At 49.2% G+C, this 13,831-nt stretch overlaps 1 protein-coding gene across 1 annotated transcript; it reads left to right on the top strand.

The window, feature by feature from the left end:
• The first annotated feature begins 1,552 nt into the window (after positions 1-1,552).
• LOC125262640 lies at positions 1,553-12,897 on the top strand. Its single transcript, XM_048181467.1, has 4 exons — positions 1,553-1,664; positions 3,301-3,642; positions 12,019-12,342; positions 12,785-12,897. Exons 1-4 carry the CDS (start codon positions 1,553-1,555, stop codon positions 12,895-12,897), a joined length of 891 nt encoding a protein of 296 aa, XP_048037424.1.
• Positions 12,898-13,831: the final 934 nt, after the last annotated feature.

Raw genomic sequence — 13,831 nt, 5'->3', positions numbered from 1 at the left:
TTCGGCAGAGAGACTTGTCTATTGAGGAATACGTACACCAATTCTGTGAGTTATCCTATCAAGTTCCATTTGATAATGTGGTATTAAAGGACATTTTCCATTTTGGACTAAATGAGCCCATAAAGTCCTGGTTTCCAGAGAGTCTAAGAGACTTTTTGGACTATGCCATGATTTTGGGTGGTTCTCCTTTCACCGTGGGGGAGGAAGAGAGCTTTAAGAGTTCAAAGAATTTTTTGGAGGAGGGCCAACTTCAACAAGCTCCGGTGGCAGCGGAGCTTGTTGTTCCCTCACCAGAGCCAGTTCAAATCAAGATGGCCGCCATCCCTGAGCCAAATCAAGTCACAGTTGATCTTCCTGAGCCAAGTCAAGTCACAGTTGATCCTCCAGAGCCTTGTCACGTCTCCGCTGATCCTCCAGAGCCACGTCACGTCTCCGCTGATCCTCCAGAGCCACGTCACGTCTCTGTTGATCTCCCAGAGCCACGTCACGTCTCCATTGATCTTCCAGAGCCACGTCACGTCTCTGCTGATTGTCCAGAGTCGCGTCACGTCTCTGGACCCGTCCGAGAGCGGAGAGGATTGTTGTCCAGTGTGGACGATCCACCGCTGACTTCAGCACGAACAGCTGACATTCCGAAACCTCCGCTGGCCTCTACACACTCAAGCCCACCGGCTTCACACTCAGGCCTGCCAGCCTCCTCGCACTCAAGTCTGCCAGTTGCTACACACTCAAGTCCGCCAGTGTCTACAGACAAGATGGCCGCTCCGCCAGTGTCTAAGGACAACATGGCCGCTCCGCCAGTGTCTACGGACAAGATGGCCACTTCCGCTGAGCCATCTGACAAGATAGCTACCATGCCTGAGCCCCCAGAGATTGCAACGCTGGCCATTATGGCCACAGCTATCTGGTGTGTGTGGGCTGTGCACACATCAATTCCAGTCCCTGAATCCGCTCCAGTACCCACTCCAGCCCATGAATCTGACCCAGAGACAGCTCCAGCCCATGAGACTGCTCCAGAGTCTGTTCCAGCCCATGAGTCTGCTCCAGTTCGTGAATCCACCACAGAACCCCCTCCACTCCGTGAATCCACCCCAGAGCCCACTCCAGTCCTTGACTCCACTCCAGTCACTGAGCCAGCTCCAGTCTCCGCTCCAGTCGCAGAGCCCGCTCCAGAATCCGCTCCAGTCGCCGAGCCCGCCCCAGACTCTGCTCCAGTCGCCAAGCCCACTCCTGACTCCGCTACAGTCATCGAGCCCGCACCATACTCCGCTCCGGACTCCACTCCAGTCGGCGAGCCCGCGCCAGACTCCACTCTAGTTGCCAAGCCCTCTCCAGACTCCGCTCCAGACTCTGCTCCAGTCGTCGAGCCTGCACCAGACTCCGCTCCAGACTCCACTCCTGTTGCCAAGCCCGCTCCACTCCACTATCCGGCTTCAGAATCTGCTCTAGCCCAAAGAAGTGCAGACTCACCGTGGCTCTCAGAGGCACCTGACCCGCCATGGGTCTCCAAAACACCTGACCCACCATGGCCCCTCGAGGCTCCCGACCCGCCATGGCGCCTAGAGTCCCTGGACCCGCCCTGGAAGCCACCAACCCGGCCAGCTCCACCCTGGCCACCTACCCAGCCTGTGCCACCCTGGCTGCTTGCTCCTCCCTGGCACCCTGTTAAGCTTCTGTTGGCACGCCCTCTTCCACTCCATGGACCTGGCCCTCCACTCTGCCCCCTTGTTGACCTCTGCCCTGCCTCTTGGAAGTTATTAGGAGTGTCTGGAAGCTGCTCCTTAGGAGGGGGGGCTGTGTCATGGGCTGCGTTCCAGTTCGGTTTTTAAATGCCCTTCCTTGCTAACTTCACTCGGTCTCGTTGACTCGGATGTACATCATTGCTTACGTTGCACGAGTGCCCACTTCTGGCGGAACCTTTGCAATGGGCTGAACTGGAATGTCCTAAGCCCTCGATCACTTGGAATCCGCAATGGAGCTGATTTATTATTTATTTTTCCCCTTACAAATTTGTTTAATACAGCATTCTATATGTATATATGTGTGTTTCAAATGTTTTAAAAAAAAATTAATATATCATAGAATTGTTTGTGGTAGGGTAAATTAAACGCGATATGCGGTGACGTCATAATCGTGTTGCATTGTGGGTTATGGAGCTGCCTGAAGTGTACATGTGAAGTAGAATCTGTAGGTTAAAATCGAGGGAGCGAGGGTCTGTCCATGTAAACTTCCCTCGTTCACTTCACGAAGTGGAACGCACTTCAAAATGGCGGCAGGGATTCCCCTGAGGGGAAGTGTTTAGGGAAGTTCACGAGTGCGTGTCTAAAACTGAAGTGGAACGCAGCCGTGTTCCCTGTCTGTGTTCCCTGTATATCCTGTTTGTTCACCTCATGTTTCCCTGCTGCTCCCCTTGTTTGTTACCATGGACACTCATTAGACCACGCCCCCTTGTTAACTCAATATCTTGTTCCTGTACCTCCTCTGTGTGTGCACCTCATGTTCCCCTGCTGCTCCCCTTGTTTGTTACCATGGACACTCATTGGACCACGCCCCCTTGTTATCTCGTTATCTTGTTTGTGCCCGTGTATAAATAGTCCCTGTGTTTCACTTATGCCCTGCTGAGTATTGTTTAGCCGTTGTTTTCCATAGTCTTCATGTTCCTCGTTCCTTGCCTTGCTTGTGTTTTGACCCTGGACTGTTTCCTTGTTTTATGATCATTTGCTGCCCGCCTTGACCCTTGCCTGTGTTTTTGGATTACCCTTTTGCCTTGCCTTCTTGTATCTGTTTGCTGGTGATCGACCTACTGCCTGTACAACTACGCTCTTCTATTAATAAAGCTCGCATTTGGATCTCCCATTCCGTTGTCACGTCCCACTTGTTACAAGATTATTAGTCTCAAGAATATTTACATTAGTCAATAAATACGTGGATCCGCCTTTAATGTTGGATTCTCTTGATGGACTAGGGGTAGAATTTTTGTTCTTTTGTATTAATATACATCCGTGCCGTGAGATGTTTCAAAAAGTGGTGGGGACAATATCAACCCTGTCAAAAAGTGGTGGGGACATGTCCTACGCGCCCCACCTAGAAATTACGCCTATGCTCATTATCATCAGGTGTCTTCAATAAACAAGCAATCATCACTAAATTAACCACTTATGTACCTAATTAACTCTAACACTGCTTCAGTGTTACTTTAACACCCTGCTGGTGGTTCCCATATGAACACCAAGCGGTGTTGATTTAAGTCTGGTGAATTTACTGTGTGTGTCTGTAAAATTGTTCTTCTATGTTCTGCAGGTTTGTCTGGTGCAGAGACGGATGAATATGAATCTGAGCCTGTGTCAGTGATGGAGGGAGATTCTGTTACTTTACACACTGATCTTACTGAAATACAAAATGATGATACGATTCTGTGGATGTTTGGACCTAAAGACTTTCTCATATCTCAAATAACAAGAAAGGATGATCTGACCTCATTTTTTGTGACTGATGATGAAAGATTCAGAGGCAGATTGCAGGTGGATCAGAACACTGGATCTCTCACCATCAGAAGCACCAGAATCAGACTCTCAGGACAATATAAACTCACCATCTCCAGAGAAAAGACTAGATCCAAGATATTTAATGTTACTTTCTTTGGTAAGTATCTCAAGTCTTTCAATATAATAGTCATCTTGGATACATTAGCATTGTGTTAATTTGTTTATTTTCAATTAATTTGTTTATTATCAGATGATCTCTGTGAACCAATGAATCATGCAGATTCACTGAGATCGCCCCCTAGTGTGAACCACTGAACAAGTGTCTATTGGTTTTACCTGATCTGATAAGTTTATATATTTGTACACATTTTAACTTGACATTAGTGTAATTTAAAAAAAATAGTATATAGTTATTCTCTTATTGGCCTCCATTCATGAAAAAAAGAAGAAAAAAAAACAAGCCCTGAAAATTGATAAAAGAACACATTGTACGGACAGTTGAAATGAATTCTTATTCGATGATAAGTTAATTGCATTTGATAAATTTTACCTGCAATAGATTATTTGCAATTGGTTTGTAAAAGGAGTTCCCTTTCAGTCGGTCACGTTCGACGTACGTCAGTAGTGACCGACGAATTGGGATATCGCTAGAGAGCCCTATCAGCTTTGAGTAAACTAAAACAAGCCAATGGAATTGGCGTGCGATATTTGCATAATGCGCACCGCCTCCGACAGGTGTATATAAATAGGAAGCAGATGCAATCGCACTCTGTCTTTCGCTTCGGAGCCAACAGTTGGTGTCCAGCTTCAGACTTCACAAGAGTGAAACTAAACAGCCTTGGAGATTCAGCGTCTGTTTGTGTTGGCGTTAAGGCACAACAGCGAGGTCGCGAGCTTCCCGGGGAGCCTGAGCTTAAGCTCTCAACTGCTGTTTTAACAGCAACTGAATTCCCATATAAAACGCAGTTGTCTGTTGCGATTTGGGCTGGTTCCTCCCGGTGTGTTCGGGGAGTGGTGTACCTGAACACATCGCGTCACTCCCTGTGTGCTTCAGCACGAGAGAGCTGACTCTTCCCCTTCTAAAAGAGCTTCACAGACAGACACTGCGTCTTTTTCAAGACGTCATTCTGTCTGTGCGTTTCTGGAGGCGGTCGTTTCCTATCCTCACTGACGGCCACAATCACTTTCTCTCATGTCTGCTTAGCGTGCTGAGACTGTGTTTGTGGGTGGTTCATATTCTCTTATGAGAATATGCCCACGTCGGCGCGTTGTTTGTCTCGCCTTTCTCGTAAGGGCTTGAGCGTTCAGCGCGCCGTGTGCCGTCGAGCTGCCGGCTGACAGCGCGCGTTGCCATGGAAACCCTGCGCGTCGTCTGGCGCTCTAGATGCACGGTCGAGACTCGAGCGCCTTTAATGAGGTGGAGTCCCCTCACTTATTCCCCGACCTAGTTTATTTTTCTGAATAAGAAAAATACTACTTTGGTTAATAAGCCTGGGTGACCAGAGGATCACAGTGGGGCTATACCTGCCGAGCCATTCTCCGTGGGCCCCCCACTCCTCTAGTGCATTGCAAACATGTTGTGATTATGTCCGTGGGTGGTTCATGTTTAATAAAACATGGCCACGTCGGCGCCCAGTGCGCCGTGTGTCGTCCAGTTGGACGGCCACGTTCACTGTCCAACATGGCTGGTAGCTTCTGCTTGGATTGCTGGTCCTTCTCATGAGGGACCTAGCGTCTTAGTCGGAGCTCCAGCAGAGGATCAGATGTCGACTGCTACATTGGAGAGAGTATTGTTGGGCTCTGAAAATGAAGATGATGCTGAGCGTCCCACAGTCGTGAAGTGCTCATGCTGAATCAGATTCAGACTTGACAACCATGCTTTCCCGGGCCCCTGGGGGCGTTGTGTGACGCGCACTCGCCTTGCCCCGCCCCCTGTGCCCGGACGTGCATGGAAAAACTTGGCAGTTTTGTAGCCTCTTTGGTGTTAAATATGGAACGCCAAGGGGGCCATAATCTGCATTACAAGTTTTTTCTCTCTCACTACCCTTTAGGGTGGGGTCGCAGTGCTACGGGCACACCACCTCTGCCCTGCATGGGTCTTGGCCCCCGGCAAGTCCGTGGTAGGCCAAAGCACTCATTGCATGTGGGTAGTTCTGAGTCAGGGTTGAGCTACGCATGATGCAGGTCATAGCGCAGGCCTCTGGCCAGACAATGTCCACCATGGTGGTCCAGAAACACCCCTGGCTAGTCTTGTTGGGATGTGTCATCGTCAAGTACACTTTCTCGATGTGCTCATCTCACAAGCTGGCCTAAAACCCAGCCCGCTCTCCCCGCAGCCAACCCAGTTGGTTAGCAGGAGGTGGTCCTGGGGATATGGTGACCTGCAGCTGAAGTAAACAGTTCTTTCCCCGGAGGAGGGCCGGGTGGAGATTTCTGGTCTGTTCCGCCGCTGGCTCTCCGGAGTCCAGCGGTACCCACGAATAGAACTGTTATCTGATCCTCCAGGTCCCAAGAGGGTGTGGCTGGTAGTGTGCAAGGCCTCCCCTTGCCACTCTCAGCCCTCTCTCACTTCACCAGCAGGTTCCAGTGTGGTGGTTCAGGCCGCACCCCATGTGCCGTCTCCCATTCACACTGCTACCTCGCAGAGTCTGACCACACTCCGGGCCGCTCCCATGCCGTCCGAGTCGGGTCCCCGTACTCTGCTTGCGGCTGTCAGCGTGCGAGGCCCTGCCTTGTCACGCGCAGCCCCCCCTCACATCGCCAGCAGGTGGCAGTGTGATGGTGCAGGCCGGTCCCCTTACTCTGCCTCGCTGCCCCACCCCCGGTGCATCTGTGGTGCCTTTGGTCCCGCTGGCTCGGTGTCTGGAAGCGTGGATAGCGCTCCCCAGCCTGTCCAGCTGGCTCATTCGTACCATCAGACTCGGCTATGCGATTCAGTTCGCCCGGCGTCCCCCGGTTTTCAGGGGTGTCCACTACACTCAGGTGTCACTGGACAACGCACCTGTTCTCCGGGCGGAGATTGCTGTCCTCCTGGCGAAGGATGCAATCGAGCCGGTCCCTCCAGCCGATATGAAGTCAGGGTTTTACAGCCCCCTACTTCATTGTACCAAAAAGGGCGGCGGGCTATGGCCAATCCTGGATCTGTGCGTCTTGAACCGGTACCTTTACAAGTTGCCGTTCAAGGTGCGCAGAAGCGCGTTTTCGAATGCGTCCGTCCCCGGGATTGGTTTGCAGCGATCGACCTGAAGGACGCGTACTTTCATGTCTCGATTCTGCCTCGCCACAGACCCTTTCTACGGTTTGCGTTCGAGGGTCGAGCATATCAGTACAAAGTCCTACCCTTCGGGCTGGCCCTGTCGCCCCGCGTCTTCACGAAGGTTGCGGAGGCGGCCATTGTTCCCCTCAAGGAACAAGGCGTTCGTATTCTCAACTACCTCGACGACTGGTTGATCCTGGCCAGCTCGCGAGCGCAGTTGTGCGAACACAGGGATATGGTTTTAGCTCACCTCAGCCGGTTGGGGCTTCGGGTCAACTGGGACAAGAGCAACTCTCCCCCGGGCAGAGGATCTCTTGTCTCGGTCTCGAGCTAGACTCGGTCGCCCGGACTGCGCGCCTCACCGAGGAACGCATCCAGTCGGTGTTGACCTGCCTGAGCACGCTCAAGCGCAGGACAGCGGCCCCACTGAAAGTATTTCAGAGGCTCCTGGGGCATATGGCATCTGCAGCCGCGGTAACGCCGCTCGGATTGCTCCATATGAGGCCGCTTCAACACTGGCTCCGTGGCCGGGTCCCGAGATGGGCGTGGCAGCGTGGCACGCTCCGTGTCCCCGTGACACCGAGCTGCCGTCGCACCCTCATCCGGTGGTCGGATCCTTCGTTCCTGCGGGCCGGAGTACCCCTCGAACAAGTGTCCAGGCATGCTGTGGTCTCCACAGACGCCTCTGCCACGGGATGGGGGGCCACGTACAACGGGCATGCAGTGTCGGGTCTTTGGACGGGGCCTCAGCTGCATTGGCATATCAATTGCCTGGAGTTGCTAGCAGTACGTCTTGCACTGAGCCGCTTCAAGGAGCTGCTGTCAGACAAGCACGTACTGGTCCGCTCGGACAGCTCTGCAGCCGTTGCGTACATCAACCATCAAGGTGGTCTACGCTCCCGTCGCATGTCGCAACTCGCCCGCCATCTCTTGTTGTGGAGTCAGAAGCATCTGAGGTCCCTTCGGGCCACTCATGTCCCAGGTGTGCTCAACCGTGCAGCCGACGAGCTGTCACGGCAGCCTCCACTTGTCCACTTGCGGGCGAGTGGCGGCTCCACCCCCAGGCGGTTCAGCTGATTTGGCAGCATTTTCGGCGAGGCCCAGGTAGACCTGTTTGCCTCCCCAGAAACTGCCCACTGCCAGTGGTTCTATTCCCTGACCGGCGGCACGCTCGGCACGGATGCCCTGGCACACAGCTGGCCCCAGGGTCTGCGCAAATATGCGTTTCCCCCAGTGAGCCTTCTCGCACAACTCTTGTGCAAGGTCAGGGAGGACGGGGAGCAGGTCTTGTTAGTGGCGCCGTACTGGCCCACTCGGACCTGGTTCTCGGACCTCACACTCCTCGCAACAGCCCCTCCCTGGCCGATTCCTCTGAGGAAGGACCTCCTGACTCAGAGACGGGGCACCCTATGGCACCCGCATCCCGACCTGTGGAACCTCCACGTGTGGTCCCTGGATGGGATGCGGAGGTTCTGAGTGATCTCCCGCAAGTGGTCGTAGACACCATCACTTCCGCTAGAGCTCCCTCTACTCGGAGCCTCTATGCGCTGAAGTGGAACCTATTCATTGAATGGTGCGCCTCTCGCCGAGAGGACCCCCGATTATGCTCGGTCAGATCCGTGCTTTCCTTCCTGCAAGAAGGGCTGGAGCGAAGGCTGTCTCCCTCCACCCTGAAGGTGTATGTTGCCGCTATCGCTGCACATCACCACGCAGTTGAGGGTAAGTCCCTGGGGAAACACGATCTGATCGTCAGGTTCCTGAGGGGGGCAAGGAGACTGAATCCTCGCCCTTCCTCCGTACCCTCTTGGGATCTGACCCTGGTTCTCACAGCTCTCCGGGGTCATCCCTTTGAGCCTTGCAATCAGTCAACCTGAAACTAATGTCTCTTAAAACGGTTCTTCTGGTTGCATTGGCTTCCCTTAAGAGGGTAGGGGATCTGCATGCATTTTCGGTCGACGAAGCGTGCCTAGAATTCGGGCCCGGTGATTCTCACGTCATCCTGAGACCCCGGCCTGGATATATGCCCAAGGTTCCTACCACTTCCTTCAGAGATCAGGTAGTGAACCTGCAAGCGCTGCCTTCGGAGGAGGCAGACCCAGCCCTAGCTTTGCTCTGTCCCGTCCGCGCTCTGCGTGTGTACGTGGACAGAACGCGAAGCTTCAGGACCTCAGATCAGCTCTTCGTCTGTTACGGAGGCCAGCAGAAGGGAAAGGCTGTCTCCAAGCAGAGGATGGCCCACTGGATAGTGGATGCCATCGCCTTGGCGTACGATTCCCAAGGCGTGCCTTGCCTGCTTGGGTTGAGAGCCCACTCCACCAGAGGAGTGGCCTCTTCCTGGGCGCTGGCTCAGGGCGCCTCGCTGACAGATATCTGTAGAGCTGCGGGCTGGGCGACACCTAACACGTTCGCTAGGTTTTATAGCCTACGTGTAGAGCCGGTATCTTCCCGTGTACTCGCTTCCACTAGCCGGTAGACGCGTTGAACCCGCTCTAAGTGTCGGCTTGCAATGCCATTCCCACCCCCTGGGCCGGATACGTGCATATTTTTTACTCCAGTCGTGTTCCCCGCTTGGCGAACCCTGTCGAGTTCCTCCGCCTCCCCCTTCGGCTCGGACATTGCGGAGTGTCTGATGCCAGGCCTACATCCGTCACCGACGTTGTCTGTTGGCTGGGTTCCATATGTCGTGACTCCTCTACGTGAGCGGTCCCATATGTGTAATTGTCCATGGTTTAAAACTCCCTACGGCGAGTCCGTGTCTTTCCCTTAGCAGAGCCAGCTCTGCTGTCACCTGTCAGATGAGTCTCCCCCTACCCAGGTGGAGCCATCCCAGGGACTCCATATGCGTACTGCCCCCCCGGGCCAGTCCATATGTGTATTCTCCACGTAAACTCCTCCCCCATTGGGTAGGTAGTGGCCTCCGCAGCATCCCCTACGGGTTCGCTTCCCCAGTGTAGTCTAGTTTACTTAGTGGGTATGTCGGAACAGCAGTAGACTCTCTCGGCGTAAGCTCGCCCCCTTCACCGTCCCAATTGGTGCGACGGGTGGCTAGAGCTTGCACTGGGCACTGGAAGGGGTTTCGTAACTGTGGCGCTTTATTTGGGATCCCAATTCGTCGGTCACTACTGACGTACGTCGAACGTGACCGACTGAAAGGGAACGTCTCGGTTACGTATGTAACCCTCGTTCCCTGAAGGAGGGAACGGAGACGTACGTCCCGTCGCCACAGTTTCTGTACCCTCGCTGTTGTGCGGACATCAGTTGTCTCCTCAGCGAAAAACAGAGTGCGATTGCATCTGCTTCCTATTTATATACACCTGTCGGAGGCGGTGCGCATTATGCAAATATCGCACGCCAATTCCATTGGCTTGTTTTAGTTCACTCGAAGCTGATAGGGCTCTCTAGCGATATCCCAATTCGTTGGTCACTACTGACGTACGTCTCCGTTCCCTCCTTCAGGGAACAAGGGTTACATACGTAACCGAGACGTTTTTATGCATGTTTGGCCTGGGATTTTGTTGCATTTACAGTGTACTGACCAGCAGGGGTCACCAGCATGTGGCGTTTTGAACACTTTGAAACAGTGAATCATTTTGCGAAGCAGTTGGTTCAACTAATTCGAAGCTTTGAAAAGTTTTGTTTCTCCCATCATTACTTCTGACTTGGCTAGAACAGAAATTTGAATATGAATACATAAGGTCAGTGAAACACTAATCACCATTACAGTAAATTCAAAACAATTACTTGTCATGGTTAAAGACAACTTTATAATGTGCATTCATAGTAAAACAAGAGCAGTAAATTACTGAGGTCAGCATCATTTTGCTGTTGATTAACAGTTATTCATAAGAAAATGATCCAGCATGGATTAATTTTACTGTAAATTTTTGACTACAGTTATTTATTGTAAAATAATACTCTTTAATCCTGCATATTCCTTCCAATGTTTTACAGTGTAAAACATTACAGTGTACAGTGTTCCAATGTCCTTTTTCAGAATAATTAGTGTGATGTTGTTTTAGGGTGAGTTCACACTTGGCATGTTTGGTCCTATTAAAATGAACCCTGGTGCGACTGCTCGGTTAGTGCGGTTCATTTGAACATATGTGAACGCTGTCATCTAAACCCTGATGCGCACCAAACAAGCGGACCAAACGAACTCTGGTGAGGTTTGAATGATAAATAAATGCAACACAGACCAAAGACATGTAAACAAACCAAAAACAGGAAGATGAGACCCTAAAAAGGACAGAATCCTCACGCTTGTCATTTTTGTCTTGTCATAGTCGAGAGTTTGCCCATGACAGGCATCAGACGCGCGTCTCCTCTCAGCAGATCGTTTGTGTGTGACGGATGGATTCCCGTCGCTGTTTTGACTACTTTGCACATTTTATAAGCTCATCAAGAATTCCCAGCTGGCCAAAATACCATCACATGCAGGCTACACACCGCTACGCACACACAACGAGCACATTTACATTACAGTTCGCTAAGTTCCGTCTCAAAATAGGCAATACTTCATAAAATCCGACCAATCACGTTGCGAATGTATCCCTATGCTTTTAGGTTCGGTATCTTTTGGTTCTGTGATAAAATCTGAACGCTGATCAGACCAGGACTAAATGGTTTTTTTTTTTCTTTTTTGGCCCTGACCAAATGAACCAAATGAACCGAACTACAAGTGTGAACGCACCCTTAAACAAGGTTAAAAGTATCCTTATCATGGTGAATAAAGGGCTTAAAAACAGGATAACCCAACATCCCACACAGCAAGTGATCTTGGCCCAAACTAAAAATCTATTAACATTATCTAAAGCAAAAGTTTTAAACCCAATGATCAAAGAGCTCAACTAAAGCAAACGCTGACCACCATAATGATGACTTCAAACTTTGTTATTTTCAATAAAACATCAACATAGAAACCTTTTTAAATTCTCAATAAGAACTTTAGTATGACAGAAATAAAGTCTGCTTTGTAAAACGTGAAGATGCTGAGATCTTGACAGATCAGCTGTAGCTGACAGGCAATGATTGTTGTTTGTTTTGTTTTTTACAGTAGATAAGGCTCAGGTGTGGCTCAGTTTTGGGGTTTCGTGTTTATTTAAGGCTGAGAATCTGTTATGGGCCATGTGTGGCCCTTGTCTTTAATCCAGATCTGTGCCACTATAGGGCTGTGATTATTTTCAGCATGTGGGCCGAGGGAAAGGGGGCTGTGTAGACTGGTGGCATGGGGGTTTATAAGTTAATCTCTCTCTGATAATCCGTTTCTGTTTGTTTCAGGTGTGGTTGGTGAGACAAATGGAGTGAAGTCAGTGTCAGTGATGGAGGGAAATTCTGTTACTCTAAACACTGATGCTGAAATACATACAGATGATCTGATAGTGTGGAGGTTTGGAGATAAAGGCATCCTCCTAGCTAAAATTTATGTAGAGACTAATGAGACCTCATTAAATTGTGCTGATGAGAGATTCAGAGACAGACTGAAGTTGGATCAGACTGGATCTCTGACCATCACAAACACCAGAACCACAGACTCTGGACTTTATGAACTACAGATCAGAGGCAGTCAGAGCTCACACAAGACATTTTTCCTTTCTGTCAGTGGTGAGTACTGTAACTCCAAATGTCTTATAGAGCATGTCTTTAATGCAATTACACATACAGTAAACTTAGATAAATGCACTTTTAGATACACTTTAGATAAAAAAAAAAGTTGCCTGGATGTGAAGTTTGTGAATGATTTACAAATTTAACAGTATTTTAAGGGTTAGATACAAACTGACTTTTTGACACTGGACAGAAAACTCCTTAAAGTAGAAATTGAAGCAAAATATTTTACTTGCTTAAATTCTGATCATGATGAGTGATCATATCAATATGGTCTTTAGTACACAACAGTTGTCAAAGACACATTCACTCACACTAATGACTGTCTTTATCATTACAGTATCAGATCTTCACTCAGGTTAAATAGTGTTAATGTTTATAGTGTTTGTTATAGATCAGACACATTCATACTAATAACTATTTCTCTTTTTCTTTACAGATTCAGATCTGTCTTCATGGGCTGTAGCAGGAATATGTGTTGTTCTTTCTGTTTTTTTGACTGTGACTATAACTGCTCGATTTTGTTACTGTCGCTGGAGAATGGGTAAGTAGCTGTTACTTCAAGAGAAAAACTGAACATTATTATGCTACTGTAGAATCTAAAAGTATAATTTTCAGTCATAATTTCTACTTTTTTTTAACCACAAATTCTGCTTGTGATTGATTTAGTGCAAAAAATTAATGAAGTTTTTAAATGTCCAGTATTGAGTTTATGAGCATTCTGTCATTGATACTGTAATGATATATATCGGGGGTGGATAGCCTTGGTCCTGGAGAGCCTCAGTCCTGCAGAGTTCAGCTCCAAACCTAATAAAAACTCACCTGCCTGTAGCTTTCTGGCAACCTTTCAAACCTTGATTAGCTTGTTTAGGTGTGTTTGATTAGGGTTGGAGCTGAACTCTGCAGGACTGTGGCTATCCCAGACCAAGGTTAGCCACCCCTGATATATATTATTATTACACGGTTCTCACAAAATATTGGAATCTACAAACCCGATTCCAAAAAGGTTGGGACACTGTACAAATTGTGAAATAAAAAAAGGAATGCAATAATTTACAAATCTCATAAACTTATATTTTATTCACAATAGAATATAGATAACATATCAGATGTTGAAAGTGAGACATTTTGAAATGTAATGCCAAATATTGGCTCATTTTGGATTTCATGAGAGCTACACATTCCAAAAAAGTTGGGACAGTTAGCAATAAGAGGCTGGAAAAGTTAAATGTACATATAAGGAACAGCTGGAGGACCAATTTGCAACTTATAAGGTCAATTGGCAACATGATTGGGTATAAAAAGAGCCTCTCAGAGTGGCAGTGTCTCTCAGAAGTCAAGATGGGCAGAGGATCACCAATTCCCCCAATGCTGTGGCGAAAAATAGTGGAGCAATATCAGAAAGGAGTTTCTCAGAGAAAAATTGCAAAGAGTTTTATCATCATCTACAGTGCATAATATCATCCAAAGATTCTGAGAATCTGGA

This window comes from Megalobrama amblycephala, linkage group LG2 (assembly GCF_018812025.1).
Source record: "Megalobrama amblycephala isolate DHTTF-2021 linkage group LG2, ASM1881202v1, whole genome shotgun sequence".
In the NCBI taxonomy this organism is placed as follows: Eukaryota; Metazoa; Chordata; class Actinopteri; order Cypriniformes; family Xenocyprididae; genus Megalobrama; species Megalobrama amblycephala.
Note: the sequence above shows the minus strand (reverse complement) of the source record. Positions and strands in the feature narration are given on the sequence as shown.